A 19,780-nucleotide genomic window follows, 5' to 3' on the forward strand; every position below is an offset into this window, starting at 1 on the left:
ATTGTATGAGAAGTTACTGTGGCTACACTGACACCTACTGGTCATTCCTTGCACTGCAACAGTCTGATTAAAGCCTCCAAAACTATTGTATGAGGAGTTACTGTGGCTACACTGACCCCTACTGGTCATTCCTTGCACTGCAACAATCTGATAAAAGCCTCCAAAACTATTGTATGAGGAGTTACTGTGGCTACACTGACCCCTACTGTTCATTCCTTTCACTGCAAAAGTCTGATTAAAACCTCCAAAACTATTGTATGGGGAGTTACTGTGGCTACACTGACCCCTACTGTTCATTCCTTTCACTGCAACAGTCTGATTAAAACCTCCAAAACTATTGTATGAGGAGTTACTGTGGCTACACTGACCCCTACTGGTCATTCCTTGCACTGCAACAATCTGATTAAAGCCTCCAAAACTATTGTATGAGGAGTTACTGTGGCTACACTGACCCCTACTGGTCATTCCTTGCACTGCAACAATCTGATAAAAGCCTCCAAAACTATTGTATGAGGAGTTACTGTGGCTACACTGACCCCTACTGGTCATTCCTTGCACTGCAACAGTCTGATTAAAGCCTCCAAAACTATTGTATGAGGAGTTACTGTGGCTACACTGACCCCTACTGGTCATTCCTTGCACTGCAACAATCTGATTAAAGCCTCCAAAACTATTGTATGAGGAGTTACTGTGGCTACACTGACCCCTACTGGTCATTCCTTGCACTGCAACAATCTGATAAAAGCCTCCAAAACTATTGTATGAGGAGTTACTGTGGCTACACTGACCCCTACTGGTCATTCCTTTCACTGCAACAGTCTGATAAAAGCCTTTAAAACTATTGTATGAGAAGTTACTGTGGCTACACTGACACCTACTGGTCATTCCTTGCACTGCAACAGTCTGATTAAAGCCTCCAAAACTATTCTATGGGGAGTTACTGTGGCTACACTGACCCCTACTGGTCATTCCTTCACAGCAACAGTCTGATAAAAGCCTCCAAAACTATTCTATGGGGAGTTACTGTGGTTACACTGACCCCTACTGGTCATTCCTTGCACTGCAACAGTCTGATTAAAGCCTCCAAAACTATTGTATGAGGAGTTACTGTGGCTACACTGACCCCTACTGGTCATTCCTTGCAGTGCAACAGTCTGATTAAAGCCTCCAAAACTATTGTATGAGGCGTTACTGTGGCTACACTGACCCCTACTGGTCATTCCTCTCACTGCAACAGTCTGATAAAAGCCTTTAAAACTATTGTATGAGAAGTTACTGTGGCTACACTGACACCTACTGGTCATTCCTTGCACTGCAACAGTCTGATTAAAGCCTCCAAAACTATTGTATGAAGAGTTACTGTGGCTACACTGACACCTACTGGTCATTCCTTGCACTGCAAGAGTCTGATTAAAGCCTCCAAAACTATTGTATGGGGAGTTACTGTGGCTACACTGACCCCTACTGGTCATTCCTTCACAGCAACAGTCTGATAAAAGCCTCCAAAACTATTGTATGGGGAGTTACTGTGGTTACACTGACCCCTACTGGTCATTCCTTGCACTGCAACAGTCTGATTAAAGCCTCCAAAACTATTGTATGAGGAGTTACTGTGGCTACACTGACCCCTACTGGTCATTCCTTGTACTGCAACAGTCTGATTAAAGCCTCCAAAACTATTGTATGGGGAGTTACTGTGGCTACACTGACCCCTACTGGTCATTCCTTCACAGCAACAGTCTGATAAAAGCCTCCAAAACTATTGTATGGGGAGTTACTGTGGTTACACTGACCCCTACTGGTCATTCCTTGCACTGCAACAGTCTGATTAAAGCCTCCAAAACTATTGTATGAGGAGTTACTGTGGCTACACTGACCCCTACTGGTCATTCCTTGTACTGCAACAGTCTGATTAAAGCCTCCAAAACTATTGTATGGGGAGTTACTGTGGCTACACTGACCCCTACTGGTCATTCCTTGCACTGCAACAGTCTGATTAAAGCCTCCAAAACTATTGTATGAGGAGTTACTGTGGCTACACTGACCCCTACTGGTCATTCCTTGCACTGCAACAGTCTGATTAAAGCCTCCAAAACTATTGTATGAGGAGTTACTGTGGCTACACTGACCCCTACTGGTCATTCCTTGCAGTGCAACAGTCTGATTAAAGCCTCCAAAACTATTGTATGAGGCGTTACTGTGGCTACACTGACCCCTACTGGTCATTCCTTGCACTGCAACAGTCTGATTAAAGCCTCCAAAACTATTGTATGAGGAGTTACTGTGGCTACACTGACCCCTAATGGTCATTCCTTGCACTGCAACAGTCTGATTAAAGCCTCCAAAACTATTGTATGGGGAGTTACTGTGGCTACACTGACCCCTACTGGTCATTCCTTGCACTGCATGAATAGTGATTGTTTCTACCTCTTGCTGAGCGGTTCTGCAAAACCAAATAGGATTTATATAAACAGAAATCTCCCAAAACAGAATCAAATAACAGAGTCTGTTTCCTTTTTCCACATTTTCAGTTTGCTACAATTGAGACGATTGTGACATCAGTTTCAGATGAGTTTCCAAAACTCCTGCGCCCCCACAAACCCCTCTTCACCTTGATCTGCTGCGTCGCATTTTTCATTATGGGCTTTCCAATGATTACGCAGGTGAGTCAGATACCCCCCCTACCAACTACACTTAGTACAGTCTAATGGCAGATTACAGGGGTTGGGGCAGGGAGTCTGTAACTCAAGCAGTGGGTGGGACTAGAACACTCCGATGGCAGCTTAGAGGGGGAGGGGCAGGGAGTCTGTAACTCAAGCAGTGGGTGGGACTAGAACACTCTGATGGCAGCTTACAGGGGGAGGGGCACGGAGTCTGTAACTCAAGCAGTGGGAGGGACTAGAACACTCTAATGGAAGCTTACAGGGGGAGGGGCAGGGAGTCAGTAACTCAAGCAGTGGGAGGGACTAGAACACTCTGATGGAAGCTTACAGGGGGAGGGGCAGGGAGCCTTTAACTCAAGCAGTGGGTGGGACTAGAACACTCTGATGGAAGCTTACAGGGGGAGGGGCAGGGAGTCCATAACTCAAGAAGTGGGTGGGACTAGAACACTCTGATGGAAGCTTACAGGGGGAGGGGCAGGGAGCCTTTAACTCAAGCAGTGGGTGGGACTAGAACACTCTGATGGAAGCTTACAGGGGGAGGGGCAGGGAGTCTGTAACTCAAGCAGTGGGTGGGACTAGAACACTCTGATGGAAGCTTACAGGGGGAGGGGCAGGGAGTCCATAACTCAAGAAGTGGGTGGGACTAGAACACTCTGATGGAAGCTTACAGGGGGAGGGGCAGGGAGCCTTTAACTCAAGCAGTGGGTGGGACTAGAACACTCTGATGGAAGCTTACAGGGGGAGGGGCAGGGAGTCTGTAACTCAAGCAGTGGGTGGGACTAGAACACTCTGATGGAAGCTTACAGGGGGAGGGGCAGGGAGTCCATAACTCAAGAAGTGGGTGGGACTAGAACACTCTGATGGTAGCTTACAGGGGGAGGGGCAGGGAGTCCATAACTCAAGAAGTGGGTGGGACTAGAACACTCTGATGGAAGCTTACAGGGGGAGGGGCAGGAAGCCTTTAGTCATGAGGTGTGTGCCGGGGCCCCTAAAGATTTTTTTGCGGGGGGGCACAGTCTAGGAAAGGCACCGATAGTGGCTACAGAAATGGTGCCATTTAGATTACAGCAACCTTTTCCTTTCTGTTTCCCTCAGGGGGGGATCTACATGCTCCAATTGGTCGACAACTATGCCGCCTCCTACTCACTGGTCATAATCGCCATCTTTGAACTGGTCGGAATTTCATATGTTTACGGTGAGTTGATCCAACAAAACCCAGTCCTTTCCCCTAGCGACCGACTGGAAGTATCGGGTCTATGGGGGGGGGCCCAGGGGATGTTTCTGGGCTGGAGAAAACAAGTCCAGCCTCTTCTGCTGCTGGTTCCGACTCGTGAAACAATGTAGCACAAATCATTAAAGGACCCAAAGTAAACCCAAAATACAATTTTTTTGCCTAATAAAATAAAACATAATTCTGAGGTTGACATGTCCCTGAAGAACTGACTTCTGCTACATTGTTCAGAGAGTCAGAACCAGAACAGAAAGGGACAGACGGACCCCCCCGGATACACCTTGGGCTCCTTATTATAACTGTTTTCTCTCTCAGGTCGGGGGGGGGTTCTGGCTGGTTGGGGGGGTCTCACTCCCGGGGAGTATTTTCTGCTGTTCTGGGCAATAAGGAGAAATCTATAGATGAAATATGAGCACTTAGAGCAATAAGCGCAGACTCAGAGCTTTCCGTTAATGGTTTCGCTCGCTAGAGAATCCCGAGTCGCCGCGGAATTTACAGCAACAAATCTCTTTTTGCTCAGAAATGATGAATAAGACGCCGGTTGTGCTGAGTCAGAACTTCTGCCCCAAAGCAATCCCATATTTATTAACCTTTGGGTGGGGGGGGGGGGGGATGGGGGGTTCCATGGGGCCCCGTAATCCTGCCCAAGTTTCTTCAACTGGATGTATTATTGGGGGGGGGCAGGGAAATCGAACTTGGTTCCTAGGGAATCGCTGCTCCCTTATCGGGGGTATTACCGGGTATTCTGGGTAATCAGATGCTTTATACTCAGAAAGCTCAGGCCTCCATCTCCTGATTCGTTAACCAATTCATTAACAATAGGGCACCTCTGCCCCTCCCTTCTCCTCAGCCACACCCCCCCCAAAATGGCTCTACACCCCTATTCCTGTACAGTGTTGGACTGTGAGGTTAAAGCCGCCATTTCTGCCCATAAACACTTGAAAGGGGGGGGTCTCCTCTGTGAATTTGGGGGATGGGGGGCAATGCGGAGGGTCCCCACTGGTTAATGTTTATATGGGACTCAGCGTGGGCACAATTAGTGGGTAACAGGGAGGTCTGTGCCCTCTCAAAGCCAATGACCCCCATGGGAACCCCAATAAATCCCATTTTGCCCAATGGATTCCGATCCGGTCCGTTCCTTCCTCCGAGATTTTCGTTTCTCTTTCGCCCCAACGGCGCCGCGGCCTAAATATAGCAACAAGCGTCTGCATCTCAAACGGCAGCTATTTTGGTTTTTACGAGCGATACTTGTGTTAAAGACGCCATCGCTCCCCGCTCAGAGCTCCCCGAAGGGACATTAGAACCATCAGAACCCACAGGCGCCAACAAACGGATCGCTGGGCTCTGAGACTCCACAAACAGCTTATTTACCGAGATTAAACTCGCGCGGAATTAACCGACTCCCAAAGTGAGACAATGAGCTTCATTAGCGGCAAAGGGGAAAATTGCAATTAGTCTCTTCTGCTCGTCTGAAAGGAATGAATTTCTACTTGGAATAAAACGACTTTTTCCTTTCTTCCACCTACAGGAACCATCAGTTCCCCCCAAGTACCCACTGAGTACCCCAGTAATGTGCCCATATGTTCTCTTCTAATTGCCCCCTAACGCCCCCCCTAACTGGCCCCCTTAGCCCATAACAAGGTTACAGATATATAGAAACATTGGGGTAACAGTCACCCCGCTATAGTTCCAGGGGTACCCAGGGCACAAATAAGCACTCACCCCAAATCCCCCCTAACTGGCCTTCAGGCTGGGCCCCCTTAGCCCATAACAAGGTTACAGATATATAGAAACATTGGGGTAACAGTCACCCCACTATAGTTCCAGGGGTACCCAGGGCACAAATAAGCACTCACCCCAAATCCCCCCCCTAACTGGCCTTCAGGCTGGGCCCCCTTAGCCCATAACAAGGTTACAGATATATAGAAACATTGGGGTAACAGTCACCCCGCTATAGTTCCAGGGGTACCCAGGGCACAAATAAGCACTCACCCCAAATCCCCCCCTAACTGGCCTTCAGGCTGGGCCCCCTTAGCCCATAACAAGGTTACAGATATATAGAAACATTGGGGTAACAGTCACCCCGCTATAGTTCCAGGGGTACCCAGGGCACAAATAAGTACCCCAAATCCCCCCCTAACTGGCCTTCAGGCTGGGCCCCCTTAGCCCATAACAAGGTTACAGATATATAGAAACATTGGGGTAACAGTCACCCCGCTATAGTTCCAGGGGTACCCAGGGCACAAATAAGCACTCACCCCAAATCCCCCCCTAACTGGCCTTCAGGCTGGGCCCCCTTAGCCCATAACAAGGTTACAGATATATAGAAACATTGGGGTAACAGTCACCCCGCTATAGTTCCAGGGGTACCCAGGGCACAAATAAGCACTCACCCCAAATCCCCCCCTAACTGGCCTTCAGGCTGGGCCCCCTTAGCCCATAACAAGGTTACAGATATATAGAAACATTGGGGTAACAGTCACCCCGCTATAGTTCCAGGGGTACCCAGGGCACAAATAAGCACTCACCCCAAATCCCCCCCTAACTGGCCTTCAGGCTGGGCCCCCTTAGCCCATAACAAGGTTACAGATATATAGAAACATTGGGGTAACAGTCACCCCGCTATAGTTCCAGGGGTACCCAGGGCACAAATAAGCACTCACCCCAAATCCCCCCTAACTGGCCTTCAGGCTGGGCCCCCTTAGCCCATAACAAGGTTACAGATATATAGAAACATTGGGGTAACAGTCACCCCGCTATAGTTCCAGGGGTACCCAGGGCACAGGGCAGCAGGAATTCCAAGTTCGGCAGATGTTGTTCTGCTCTGGGTATTGCCATATTGTGCCACTAGAGGGCAGTAGTTGGGTTGGCCTTTGCTACAGGACAGAACAATATGTATTTATATCCCTCATGGGACAGACAATTAAATGTAATATTCTATTGGGCGGAACCTTGGGTAATTAAAACACATCTGGCCAATGGGGGAGGCATAATGGTGCAGCCTCTGGAGGTTCAACTCATATAAAGTCACAGCCTGAGAGCGCCTGGGCCTCCTAAACTATAACATTAACCCTTCCAGGTGCCACATGAATCAGATACAGTAGAGACTGACGGTCTGGCCCTAAACTCATGCATCTGAGTCACAAGCACATTCAATGGCTGCCCGGGGTAACAAACAGGGGGCACCAGAGATAACGCCAGCAACTGAATGCAGCCGTCCCAGTATTAGAGTGCAGGGATTTAAAGGGGAAGTTAACCTTTACATTAAATGCTGCCATAGTTTTATGGTATCTCTCTGTACAGGCTATGGGCAAACTTAGGGGGCTGTTCCTGCTGAATTGTGCTTAGTACAGGGGAATCCCTATATGCCATAGTTTTATGGTATCTCTCTGTACAGGCTATGAGCAAACTTAGGGGGCTGTTCCTGCTGAATTGTGCTTAGTACAGGGGAATCCCTATGTGCCATAGTTTTATGGTATCTCTCTGTACAGGCTATGGGCAAACTTAGGGGGCTGTTCCTGCTGAATTGTGCTTAGTACAGGGGAATCCCTATGTGCCATAGTTTTATGGTATCTCTCTGTACAGGCTATGGGCAAACTTAGGGGGCTGTTCCTGCTGAATTGTGCTTAGTACAGGGGAATCCCTATATGCCATAGTTTTATGGTATCTCTCTGTACAGGCTATGAGCAAACTTAGGGGGCTGTTCCTGCTGAATTGTGCTTAGTACAGGGGAATCCCTATGTGCCATAGTTTTATGGTATCTCTCTGTACAGGCTATGGGCAAACTTAGGGGGCTGTTCCTGCTGAATTGTGCTTAGTACAGGGGAATCCCTATGTGCCATAGTTTTATGGTATCTCTCTGTACAGGCTATGGGCAAACTTAGGGGGCTGTTCCTGCTGAATTGTGCTTAGTACAGGGGAATCCCTATGTGCCATAGTTTTATGGTATCTCTCTGTACAGGCTATGAGCAAACTTAGGGGGCTGTTCCTGCTGAATTGTGCTTAGTACAGGGGAATCCCTATGTGCCATAGTTTTATGGTATCTCTCTGTACAGGCTATGGGCAAACTTAGGGGACTGTTCCTGCTGAATTGTGCTTAGTACAGGGGAATCCCTATGTGCCATAGTTTTATGGTATCTCTCTGTACAGGCTATGGGCAAACTTAGGGGGCTGTTCCTGCTGAATTGTGCTTAGTACAGGGGAATCCCTATATGCCATAGTTTATGGTATCTCTCTGTACAGGCTATGGGCAAACTTAGGGGGCTGTTCCTGCTGAATTGTGCTTAGTACAGGGGAATCCCTATGTGCCATAGTTTTATGGTATCTCTCTGTACAGGCTATGGGCAAACTTAGGGGGCTGTTCCTGCTGAATTGTGCTTAGTACAGGGGAATCCCTATGTGCCATAGTTTTATGGTATCTCTCTGTACAGGCTATGAGCAAACTTAGGGTGCTGTTCCTGCTGAATTGTGCTTAGTACAGGGGAATCCCTATGTGCCATAGTTTTATGATATCTCTCTGTACAGGCTATGAGCAAACTTAGGGGGCTGTTCCTGCTGAATTGTGCTTAGTACAGGGGAATCCCTATGTGCCATAGTTTTATGGTATCTCTCTGTACAGGCTATGGGCAAACTTAGGGGGCTGTTCCTGCTGAATTGTGCTTAGTACAGGGGAATCCCTATGTGCCATAGTTTTATGGTATCTCTCTGTACAGGCTATGGGCAAACTTAGGGGGCTGTTCCTGCTGAATTGTGCTTAGTACAGGGGAATCCCTTATTACGCACCAATTTCTGCCCTGAGTTTCGCCAGATCTACGCTGCTGATTTCCCCCAATCTCCCCCCTTGGGTAACGCGACTTCGCTTGGGATTTCAGGGCTGCAGAGATTCTGTGAAGACATTGAAATGATGATCGGGTTTCAGCCGAGCCGGTTCTGGAAGGTGTGCTGGGCCTTTGTCACCCCGACCATTCTCACGGTAAGAAAGCGCCCCCCCCCCCCAGCACTCTATAAACCCACGGGCCGTGTCATGTGACTGCCTGTGGTTCGCTCATTGCTCCGCAGTTGTCTGGATAAGCCAATAGTGTCTCCAATTAAGGCTAATGAGCAGCATAGCAAGGGTTAACGAGTCTGTAAATCCTATTCTGGAAGCTGGGCTGGTTCACTTACACTCAGCAGCTCTCCAGTATGGAATTCCAGCAGCTATCTGGTTGCTAGGGTCTTGTTTACCTTAGCAACCGGGCAGTGGTTTGAATGAGAGACTGGAATATGAATAGGAGAGGGTATGAATATAAAGATAAGGAATAAAAAGTAACAATAACAATAAAATTGGAAGCTCAAGAGCAATAGTTTCTGGCTGCCGGGTCAGTGACCCCCATTTAAAAGAAGGGAAATAATTTAAAAACTATAAAAAATAAATAATGAAGACCAATTGCAATGTTGCTAGGAATAGGACAGGGGGTGCAAAGGAGCCCAAGGTGTTAGAGGTAGATAAGTGGGGCAATCAGGGGCTCTTGGCCAGAAAGAGAAAGAGGCAGCAAAGGATTCTGGGACGGGTTGGGGTAGAATTAAAAAGACAGGGTTCACTGTATGGAACAGGAGTGTGAGCTCAGTGGGCAAGAGATTGAGTGAGCGACTAAGTTCTAACATGGCCTGCAGGGGTCACTATAAACCTCATACGTTACTATATGATAGGGACCAAAATGCAACCTGAGCTGCCATTGGCTGTTACATTACTGCACATACTAAGGTATAGAAACTGATTGCACCCAGGTGTATATTAGCCTTCCCTATTGCAGCTATGTGCAGTGTTCTTCCCTTCTTGTGGGATGAAAGATAAATGATGATGATAATGATGAAATCATGGTGTTCTACAGTGCCGGAACCTCAATGGAATTTTCCAGTTGCAGTTTGTAGAGAGAACCAGCAGGTGGCAGCGCAGGGCAAGTCCCTTCTCCTTATAACCCAGAAAATAATTGAACAGGGGCATGAATAGTGCAGCTCTGTGTATTAATTCCGCAGGGCACAGAAAGGGTCGGCATTTCCCATGAACGACAAACACAACGATGCTGCAGATTATTGGGTTTAATGAGCGCAGAATAGACCCCCAGCGCGTTGCTACGGGCCGTCTCCAGCCGGGGAAGTCTCTCTGTTTCCATAGATTACGGGACTCCCGGGAACTCCCAGGAGAGAAAGGCATTTATTTCCTTCCACGCAAGGAGGCCGGGGGTTCTTGGCCAGGGGTTCTTGGCCGGGGGGTTCTTGGCCGGGGGTTCCTGGCTGGCGGTTCCTAGCTGGGGGGTTCTTGGCCGGGGGTTCCTGGCCGGGGGTTCCTGGCTGGGGGGTTCCTGGCCGGGGGTTCCTGGCCGGGGGTTCTTGGCTGGGGTTCTTGGCCGGGGGTTCTTGGCTGGGGTTCTTGGCCGGGGGTTCTTGGCTGGGGTTCTTGGCCGGGGGTTCCTGGCCGGGGGTTCTTAGCCGGGGGTTCTTGGCCGGGAGTTCTTGGCCGGGAGTTCTTGGCCGGGGGGTTCTTGGCCGGGAGTTCTTGGCCGGGGGGTTCTTAGCCGGGGGTTCTTGGCCGGGAGTTCTTGGCCGGGAGTTCTTGGCCGGGGGGTTCTTGGCCGGGAGTTCTTGGCCGGGAGTTCTTGGCCGGGAGTTCTTGGCCGGGGGGTTCTTGGCCGGGAGTTCTTGGCCGGGAGTTCTTGGCCGGGAGTTCTTGGCCGGGAGTTCTTGGCCGGGAGTTCTTGGCCGGGAGTTCTTGGCCGGGGGGTTCTTGTCCAGAGGGTTCTTGGCCAGGGGGTTCTTGGCCGGGAGTTCTTGGCCGGGAGTTCTTGGCCGGGGGGTTCTTGTCCAGAGGGTTCTTGGCCAGGGGGTTCTTGGCCGGGAGTTCTTGGCCGGGGGGTTCTTGGCCGGGAGTTCTTGGCTGGAGGGTTCTTGCCCCGGAGACATTGGGTCGTACCATGTACACCATTAAACCCAGGGGCAGACGTATTAATCCGGCGCAGGCGGTGCTGTGTGAGCAGAGGTTGCTCGGTCACCTGAATAATTCATTGTATCCCCCCCCCCCCAGCTGAGACAACTGTCTGTTGAAATAAGTCTATAAAAGCCTCCTGCTGCAGGCTGTACCGCATTATACAGCGCCATGACCAGACCGGTACATACCCCCATATGTTATACAAGGCACCCCGGGGCTGCTGCCTCAGGGACCCCTGTAACCCCCAAGGAGCCCCTGCCATGGCCTTCCCACCCCCCCGGGTTTTTTCCCAGTGCCCGGTGGCCCAGGAGCAGTAAACCATAGTAACCCATATCTATATATCTACAGTATCTATCTATCAACTATCTATCTATCTATCTATCTATCTATCTATCTATCTATCATCTATCTACATATCTATCTACATATCTATCTATCTATCTATCTACATATCTATCTACATATCTCTCTCTCTCTCTCTCTCTCTCTCTCTCTATCTATCATCTATCTATCTATCTATCTATCTATCTACCTACATATCTATCTACATCTCTCTCTCTCTCTCTCTATCTATCTATCATCTATCTACATATCTAAGGCCATATTCCCAGAGTTCCCAGTACATAACCCGTGTGTTTCCTCCCCCAGTTCATCCTGTGCTTCAGTTTCTATCAGTGGGAGCCGATGACTTACGGCAGTTACCATTACCCCACGTGGTCCATGGTCATGGGGTGGCTAATGTTAGCCTGTTCCGTCATATGGATTCCGGTGATGTTTGTGATAAAGATGTACCTGGCCCCCGGAACCTTCATTGAGGTAATGATTGTGCCCTGGGAAGCTCTGTAGGACGTGTTTGTGGCTCATTCATGGTCATCATAAATTATTCAGCGTTGTGTTGGGGCCTCGGGCAAAGGAGGCTTTACTGGTCCAATTAAGTCAGATCTGAGTCTCTGCTGATGGGGTTAAAAAACTCCCAAAAGAAACCTAAAGAGCTGCAGGTTGTGCAAATAGCTCTCCATCTTTCCTTATGGGCTCTATTTTGTTCTACTTCTCTACTGTCTCCATCTTGCCCTACTGTCTCCATCTCGTCCTACTGTCCCCATCTTGCCCTACTGTCCCCATCTTGTCCTACTGTCTCCATCTCGCCCTACTGTCTCCATCTTGTCCTACTGTCTCCATCTTGTCCTACTGTCTCCATCTTGTCCTACTGTCTCCATCTTGCCCTACTGTCCCCATCTTGCCCTACTGTCTCCATCTTGCCCTACTGTCTCCATCTTGTCCTACTGTATCCATCTTGTCCTACTGTCTCCATCTTGCCCTACTGTCCCCATCTTGTCCTACTGTCTCCATCTTGTCCTACTGTCTCCATCTTGCGCTACTGTCCCCATCTTGCCCTACTGTCTCCATCTTGCCCTACTGTCACCATCTTGTCCTACTGTCTCCATCTCGTCCTACTGTCCCCATCTTGCCCTACTGTCTCTATCTTGTCCTACTGTCTCCATCTTGCCCTACTGTCTCCATCTCGTCCTACTGTCTCCATCTCATCCTACTGTCCCCATCTTGCCCTACTGTCTCCATCTTGCCCTACTGTCTCTATCTTGCCCTACTGTCCCCATCTTGCCCTACTGTCCCCATCTTGCCCTACTGTCCCCATCTTGCCCTACTGTCCCCATCTTGCCCTACTGTCACCTTCTTGCCCTGCTGTCTCCATCTTGCCCTACTGTCTCCATCTTGTCCTGCTGTCTCCATTTTGTCCTACTGTCTTGATCTTGCCCTACTCTCTCCATCTTGTCCTACTGTTTCCACCTTGTCACCATCTTGTCCTACTGTCTCCATCTTGCCCTACTGTCTCCATCTTGCCCTACTGTCTCTATCTTGTCCTACTGTCTCCATCTTGCCCTACTGTCCCCATCTTGCCCTGCTGTCTCCATCTTGCCCTACTGTCTCCATCTTGCCCTACTGTCTCCATCTTGTCCTACTGTCTCTATCTTGCCCTACTGTCTCCATCTTGTCCTACTGTCTCCATCTTGCCCTACTGTCTCCATCTTGCCCTACTGTCTCCATCTTGTCCTGCTGTCTCCATTTTGTCCTACTGTCTTGATCTTGCCCTACTCTCTCCATCTTGCCCTACTGTCTCCATCTTGTCCTACTGTCTCTATCTTGCCCTACTGTCTCCATCTTGCCCTACTGTCTCCATCTTGCCCTACTGTCTCCATCTTGTCCTGCTGTCTCCATTTTGTCCTACTGTCTTGATCTTGCCCTACTCTCTCCATCTTGTCCTACTGTCACCATCTTGTCCTGCTGTCTCTATCTTGCCCTACTGTCTCCATATTGTCCTACTGTCTCCATCTTGTCCTACTGTCTCCATTTTGCCCTACTGTCTCCATCTTGCCCTACTGTCTCCATCTTGCCCTACTGTCTCCATCTTGTCCTACTGTCACCATCTTGTCCTGCTGTCTTCATCTTGCCCTACTGTCTCCATCTTGCCCTACTGTTTCCATCTTGCCCTACTGTCTCCATCTTGCCCTACTGTCTCCATCTTGTCCTGCTGTCTCCATCTTGCCCTACTGTTTCCATCTTGCCCTACTGTCCCCATCTTGCCCTACTGTCTCCATCTTGCCCTACTGTCTCCATCTTGTCCTGCTGTCTCCATCTTATCACCATCTTGCCCTACTGTCTCCATCTTGTCCTGCTGTCTCCATCTTGCCCTACTGTTTCCATCTTGCCCTACTGTCCCCATCTTGCCCTACTGTCTCCATCTTGCCCTACTGTCTCCATCTTGTCCTGCTGTCTCCATCTTGTCCTGCTGTCTCCATCTTATCACCATCTTGCCCTACTATCACTGCCTTTCTGTATTGTTAACTCTTTGCTCTCACTGAAGTCCCTGTATTGCGGGTTTTTCTATGCACAGAAACAGCTGGAAGGTTGGAGGACCCCCCCCCAATGTGATGATTACAATTATTCCAGGGAACATGTGACTTGCAGCCTCGATGAGTTTGCCGCTCTCTGTATTATTGTTCATTTGGGACGTTCAGGGTTGCAAACTGGCATTTTAGTGGAGATTAAAAATAATGGGGATAGCGGCTCAATTTATTTTAATAGCTAATAAACCCATAATTGTTTTTTTTCCCTTTATGATGGAGCAGGCCGTCTCCTAACCATTGAAAGGCAGAATTTTCCTGCATCGAATTAAAATTCCAATAAAAAAAAGTCACCGCAGCAGAAGTTAAATCAGTTTCCGTTATTGCTCCACGTGCGGCGCCGCTTAGTCTTCTTGGGAACAAAGGTGGAGGAGCTTCTTCAGGCTGCGATGGCTTCTCAAGATAAAGCCCCTTGGCTCCTTCCTACTGGATTGGGCCTTTCTTTATAACAAGTTCCTGCCCCTGAGAGCACAGGCAGCACAGAAGAGGAGGGCAGACTCCATGGCAAATAATTGTACTGTCTCCATCTTGCCCTACTGCCCCATCTTGCCCTACTGTTTCCATCTTGTCCTACTGTCTCCATCTTGTACTACTGTCTCCATCTTGCCCTACCGTCTCCATCTTGCCCTACTGCCCCATCTTGCCCTGCTGTCTCCATCTTGCCCTACTGTCTCCATCTTGTCCTACTGTCTCCATCTTGTCCTACTGTCTCCATCTTGTCCTACTGTCTCCATCTTGTCCTACTGTCTCCATCTTGCCCTACTGTCTCCATCTTGTCCTACTATCTCCATCTTGCCCTACTGTCTCCATCTTGTCCTACTGTCTCCATCTTGTCCTACTGTCTCCATCTTGTCCTACTGTCTCCATCTTGTCCTACTGTCTCCATCTTGTCCTACTGTCTCCATCTTGTCCTACTGTCTCCATCTTGACCTACTGTCTCCATCTTGTCCTACTGTCTCCAACTTGTCCTACTGTCTCCATCTTGACCTACTGTCTCCATCTTGACCTACTGTCTCCATCTTGTCCTACTGTCTCCATCTTGAACTACTGTCTCCATCTTTTTCTTACTGTCTCCATCTTGCCCTACTGTCTCCATCTTGTACTACTGTCTCCATCTTGACCTACTGTCTCCATCTTGCCCTACTGTCTCCATCTTGACCTACTGTCTCCATCTTGTCCTACTGTCTCCATCTTGATCTACTGTCTCCATCTTGTCTTACTGTCTCCATCTTGCCCTACTGTCTCCATCTTGTACTACTGTCTCCATCTTGCCCTACTGTCTCCATCTTGCCCTACTGTCTCCATCTTGCCCTACTGTCTCCATTTTGTTTTACTATCTCCATCTTGCCCTACTGTCTCCATTTCTTGGGAACAAAGGTGGAGGAGCTTCTTCAGGCTGCCAGGGCTCCTCTAGATATATGCCCCTTAGCTCCTTCCTACTGGATTGGGCCTTTCTTTATAACAAGTTCCTGCCCCTGACAGCACAGGCAGCACAGAAGACTCCATGACAACTAATTCCCAATCAGTGTTGCCTTTTCTATTTAGAAGCTTGGACTCACCGGGCCGCTCTTCTGACCCATCGATCCGGTCTGGTCATTAGCCCCCTTGGGTTTCTATTTCCATTCTAATTCAGGGGTCAATAGAGGGAAACTGGTAAAATTCTCCATTTTTTGTGCCATTTTCATAAATGACCATCTCAATGGCTGTTACTTCTACGCTCGCCCCGAGACCTTTGGCGATTTCATGTTCTCTTCACAGTTTGGCGAGCTTGGCAGGAGGGAAATGAGCGCAGAAAGCTCGCTCTGTCTACGTATTGATTGACTGTGCTAATGACCGTGATATCGATTTTTTCCATGGCTTTCAATGTGTTCTATGCAATAATAGATTGTACGTTTCATGGGGTCACTAGCCCTTAGTAGAGCTGAGCGCAATCCCAAAGGGTTCTGTGGATCTGTAGTATTTCCACTGAATGGCATTTAGATGTTACAGGCTCGGCTAATGGAAATACCGTGTAGGGCAAGTCCTCAAACCTCCCAGCTGTGGCCCAAGTACAAGCCCCAGAGGCTCAAACCACTCTCAGCCCCAAGGAGGCCCATGTTGAGGGGCAGTGGCCTTCAGACAGTCAAAAGTTCATGGGTCATAATATCAGATTGAGATCCTCAGGTTGATCAGCCATAGGGTCACTGAACTTACCTTTGCTGTTGGACTACAATTCCTATCATGCAAGTCTGGGGTCCACCATGGCCTTCCAATGGCCACCATCTTTCTTTGCTCCCTGCTGAGATTCATAGACGTTTTATCACAGAAGAGCCTTGAACTGGGCTCATTTTTACCAAACCCTACTCATCGGCATTACACCCAATAACTCTTCTTTTTGTTCTGGATTTCAGAGGCTCAAGTTGGTGTGCTCTCCTCAGCCCGACTGGGGTCCATTCCTGGCCAAGCACCGCGGAGAACGCTACAAGAACATGATCGACCCCTTGGGCACCTCATCCCTGGGACTCAAACTGCCACCTAAGGATTTCGAGTTAGGCACCCAGTGCTAGTAGACCCTGTGTCTGTAGCCACCTACAATTTTCTTTCCATTCGTCCTCCATTCACCAATTTCTTCTGATTTCCAGCGGTGCCGGTAGTTCCGTAGGAAAACAGTAGGTTCCCCTGTTGCATGATGATGTAGCGAATACCTAGAACGACCACTTCTGGCACCGTGTGCTTCCTCCTTTGTGCCCATCCCATAAACCCATCAGGCTTAGTTACTACCGATTCTTAAATCCATTTCTGATTCCAATGTATTCAAGCCAGCGGCCCATTCCACATTGTGCAAAGAATTAGTGGCTGGATTAAAAAAGGCAATCGTTAAGTGGTTGCTATGGGTTACTGCCCAAGTGCACCCCAAGATAAATGCACCCCACTATCTTGAAATAATTTCCTTATTTTACTATATAAGGGGTACGCAGACAAATTCACAACATGGCAAAACTTATGTGGACAGTCCCAAAATGCCCCCATGCATAGAGCCAGGTCCTACAGAATGGGTTTGCTCAGATGGGAAGAACCTGACTGAGCCCTGGCCCCCAACCCAACTGACCCCTATGGGATGGAACCCCGACTGTGAGCCTGATCCCCAACATCACTGCCCAACCTCACTAATGCCCTTGTGGCTGAATGGGAGCAACTCCCAGCAACACTGTCCCAACATCTAGTGGGAACCTTCCCAGAAGGGCAGGGGCAGTTATAGCAGGTAGGGTTGGGCAACCCAACTGAACCCCTGTGGGATGGAACCCCGACTGTGAGCCTGATCCCCAACATCACTGCCCAACCTCACTAATGCCCTTGTGGCTGAATGGGAGCAACTCCCAGCAACACTGTCCCAACATCTAGTGGGAACCTTCCCAGAAGGGTAGGGGCAGTTATAGCAGAAAAGGGAGGGCAACTTCATATTAACCATCTTGGTTTATGAATGAGATGTTGGACAGGCAGGGGTCCCTATACTTTTGGCCACATAGTGTAACTGGTGTCACTTGATGGAGGTTACAGAGCAAATGGGGCATTTGGATGATTATGGTTGAAGCCACAAGCCATGTGTGTTGCAATATGAACATTAGGACCAAGGGGCCAACCAGGTACCATGTAATTAATTGCACCGTACATCATGGTACCACCTATTGTTTAGTTGAGAAAACCCTCAATAAGGTCTGCAAATACCCTCTGAATCAATACGTTGCCAAAAATAATGAACCCCCTTAACTATTTAGTAAGGAGATCGCATCCGTCAATAAGAAGTCTACACCCCCAACAGATTTCCAGCCAATCATATTATTTTTCTATGTATTATATCCAATAGAACGTCCATAATCCGCTCCTTAGTCTTCCATGAAGCGGCTCCATTGACTGAGCCCCTTTACTCGAAACATTTGGGGTTATGGCGGGATTTTCCCTGATTTGCCCGTTATCCCTCTGATTGTGTTCTGCCATTACCTCCTCCGAAAGCCATGATATAATTTGTGCCTAATTTTCTACGCCATTTGTACGGTGTTAGCGTTCAGTGATCGTCCGAGTTCCCCGTGTTGCTGTTGAATAATGAAACCCGCGTACTCACTTAATTGTCTTTATATTACTTCTGTGTGTAACTGGCGAAACATACACCGGACTCTGTCTATATATTATATATATAGTATTTAAATGTTTAAAGACGTCACCTCTCTGTAGGCCAAGCCATATGTGATTGTAAATAGGATTTGTTTCACTGGCTGCAACTGTCATTAGGCTAAATGCCACCTTTATACCATACACATATATATATATTAATATCTTTATATAGATTAATGGCTAAATGTTGTACAATAAGGGAGCTGGTTATGGCCAGTGTGTGATACTAATAAGGCTCCCGGCGTTGGGTAAGAGCAGTTGGAGACAGTGAAATGACTCACAAGCAGCCAATCCCCCCCCCGACTCTCTCCCCTGCATGCTGCTACCCTATTAGGTTGGGATAACCAAAGCTTTCTGGTATTTGTGTTGTTTGGGGTTGGGGGGAACATACTGAGAGATTCTAAAATGAATGTATCTTTGAGTCCCAGAATGTAGATATTTATCATGTTTTTGGGTAGTGATGGGAGCTGATTACAGCAGGGCTCTCTTAGGGGGGTAGGGGGCAAATAGGAGCACGTTGTCCAGTAACATGTTGACAGTAAATAAATGGAGACAGTAGGGCAAGATGGAGACAGTAGGGCAAGATGGAGACAGTAGGGCAAGATGGAGACAGTAGGGCAAGATGGGGATAGTAGGGCAAGATGGAGACAGTAGGGCAGGATGGAGACAGTAGGGCAAGATGGGGACAGTAGGGCAAGATGGAGACAGTAGGACAAGATGGAGACAGTAGGGCAAGATGGAGACAGTAGGACAAGATGGGGACAGTAGGGCAAGATGGAGACAGTAGGGCAAGATGAAGACAGTAGGGCAAGATGGAGACAGTAGGACAAGATGGGGACAGTAGGGCAAGATGGAGACAGTAGGGCAAGATGGAGATGGAATTAGTAGGACAAGATGGAAACACTAGGACAAGATGGAGACATTAGGGGAAGATGGAATTAGTAGGACAAGATGGAGACAGTAGGAGAAGATGGAGACAGTAGGGAAGCATGGAGACAGTAAGGCAAGATGGAGACAGTAGGACAAGGTGGAGACAGTAGGACACAATGGAGACAGTAGGGCAAGATGGATACAGTAGGGCAAGATGGAGACAGTAGGGCAAGATGGAGACAGTAGGGCAAGATGGAGATTGTAGGGTAAAATGGTGACTGTAGGTCAACATTGAGATAGGACATGATGGAGACAGTAGTAGAAGATGGAGACAGTAGGACAAGATGGAATTAGTAGGACAAGATGGAAACACTAGGACAAGATGGAGACATTAGAGAAGATGGAATTAGTAGGACAAGATGGAGACAGTAGGGCAAGATGGAGACAGTAGGGCAAGATGGAGACAGTAGGGCAAGATGGAGACAGTAGGAGAAGATGGAGACAGTAGGGCAAGATGGAGACAGTTGGGCAAGATGGAGACAGTAGGGAAACATGGAGACAGTAAGGCAAGATGGAGACAGTAGGACAAGATGGAGACAGTAGGACACAATGGAGACAGTAGGGCAAGATGGAGACAGTAGGACAAGATGGAGACAGTAGGACACAATGGAGACAGTAGGGCAAGATGGAGACAGTAGGACACAATGGAGACAGTAGGGCAAGATGGAGACAGTAGGGAAACATGGAGACAGTAAGGCAAGATGGAGACAGTAGGACAAGACGGAGACAGTAGGACAAGACGGAGACAGTAGGACACAATGGAGAAAGTAGGGCAAGATGTAGACAGTACAATAAGACATCAACAGTATGGTCCAATGTAGACAGTGGGACAAATGGCAATAGTAGGACAAAATTGAGACATCAGGTCAGGTCACGATGAAGACAGCAATTCAGTTTGGAGACATTAGGTCGAGATTGTGAC

General features: G+C 48.5%; 1 protein-coding gene across 1 annotated transcript in view; it reads left to right on the plus strand.

Annotated features, from left to right (window-relative positions):
• The window catches only part of slc6a5 (solute carrier family 6 member 5), a 58,739-nt gene extending 41,862 nt beyond the window's left edge, over positions 1–16,877 (plus strand). The window contains exons 12-16 of the mRNA XM_031900388.1: positions 2,532–2,663; positions 3,759–3,858; positions 8,766–8,866; positions 11,507–11,674; positions 16,170–16,877. Coding sequence (XP_031756248.1) covers positions 2,532–2,663; positions 3,759–3,858; positions 8,766–8,866; positions 11,507–11,674; positions 16,170–16,325 — 657 coding nt within the window. The 3' untranslated portion in view covers positions 16,326–16,877. The remainder of the gene's footprint in view (positions 1–2,531; positions 2,664–3,758; positions 3,859–8,765; positions 8,867–11,506; positions 11,675–16,169) is intronic.
• The last annotated feature ends 2,903 nt before the right edge of the window (positions 16,878–19,780 follow it).

The sequence above is a fragment of the Xenopus tropicalis genome, chromosome 4, assembly GCF_000004195.4.
Source record: "Xenopus tropicalis strain Nigerian chromosome 4, UCB_Xtro_10.0, whole genome shotgun sequence".
Classification (NCBI taxonomy): Eukaryota; Metazoa; Chordata; class Amphibia; order Anura; family Pipidae; genus Xenopus; species Xenopus tropicalis.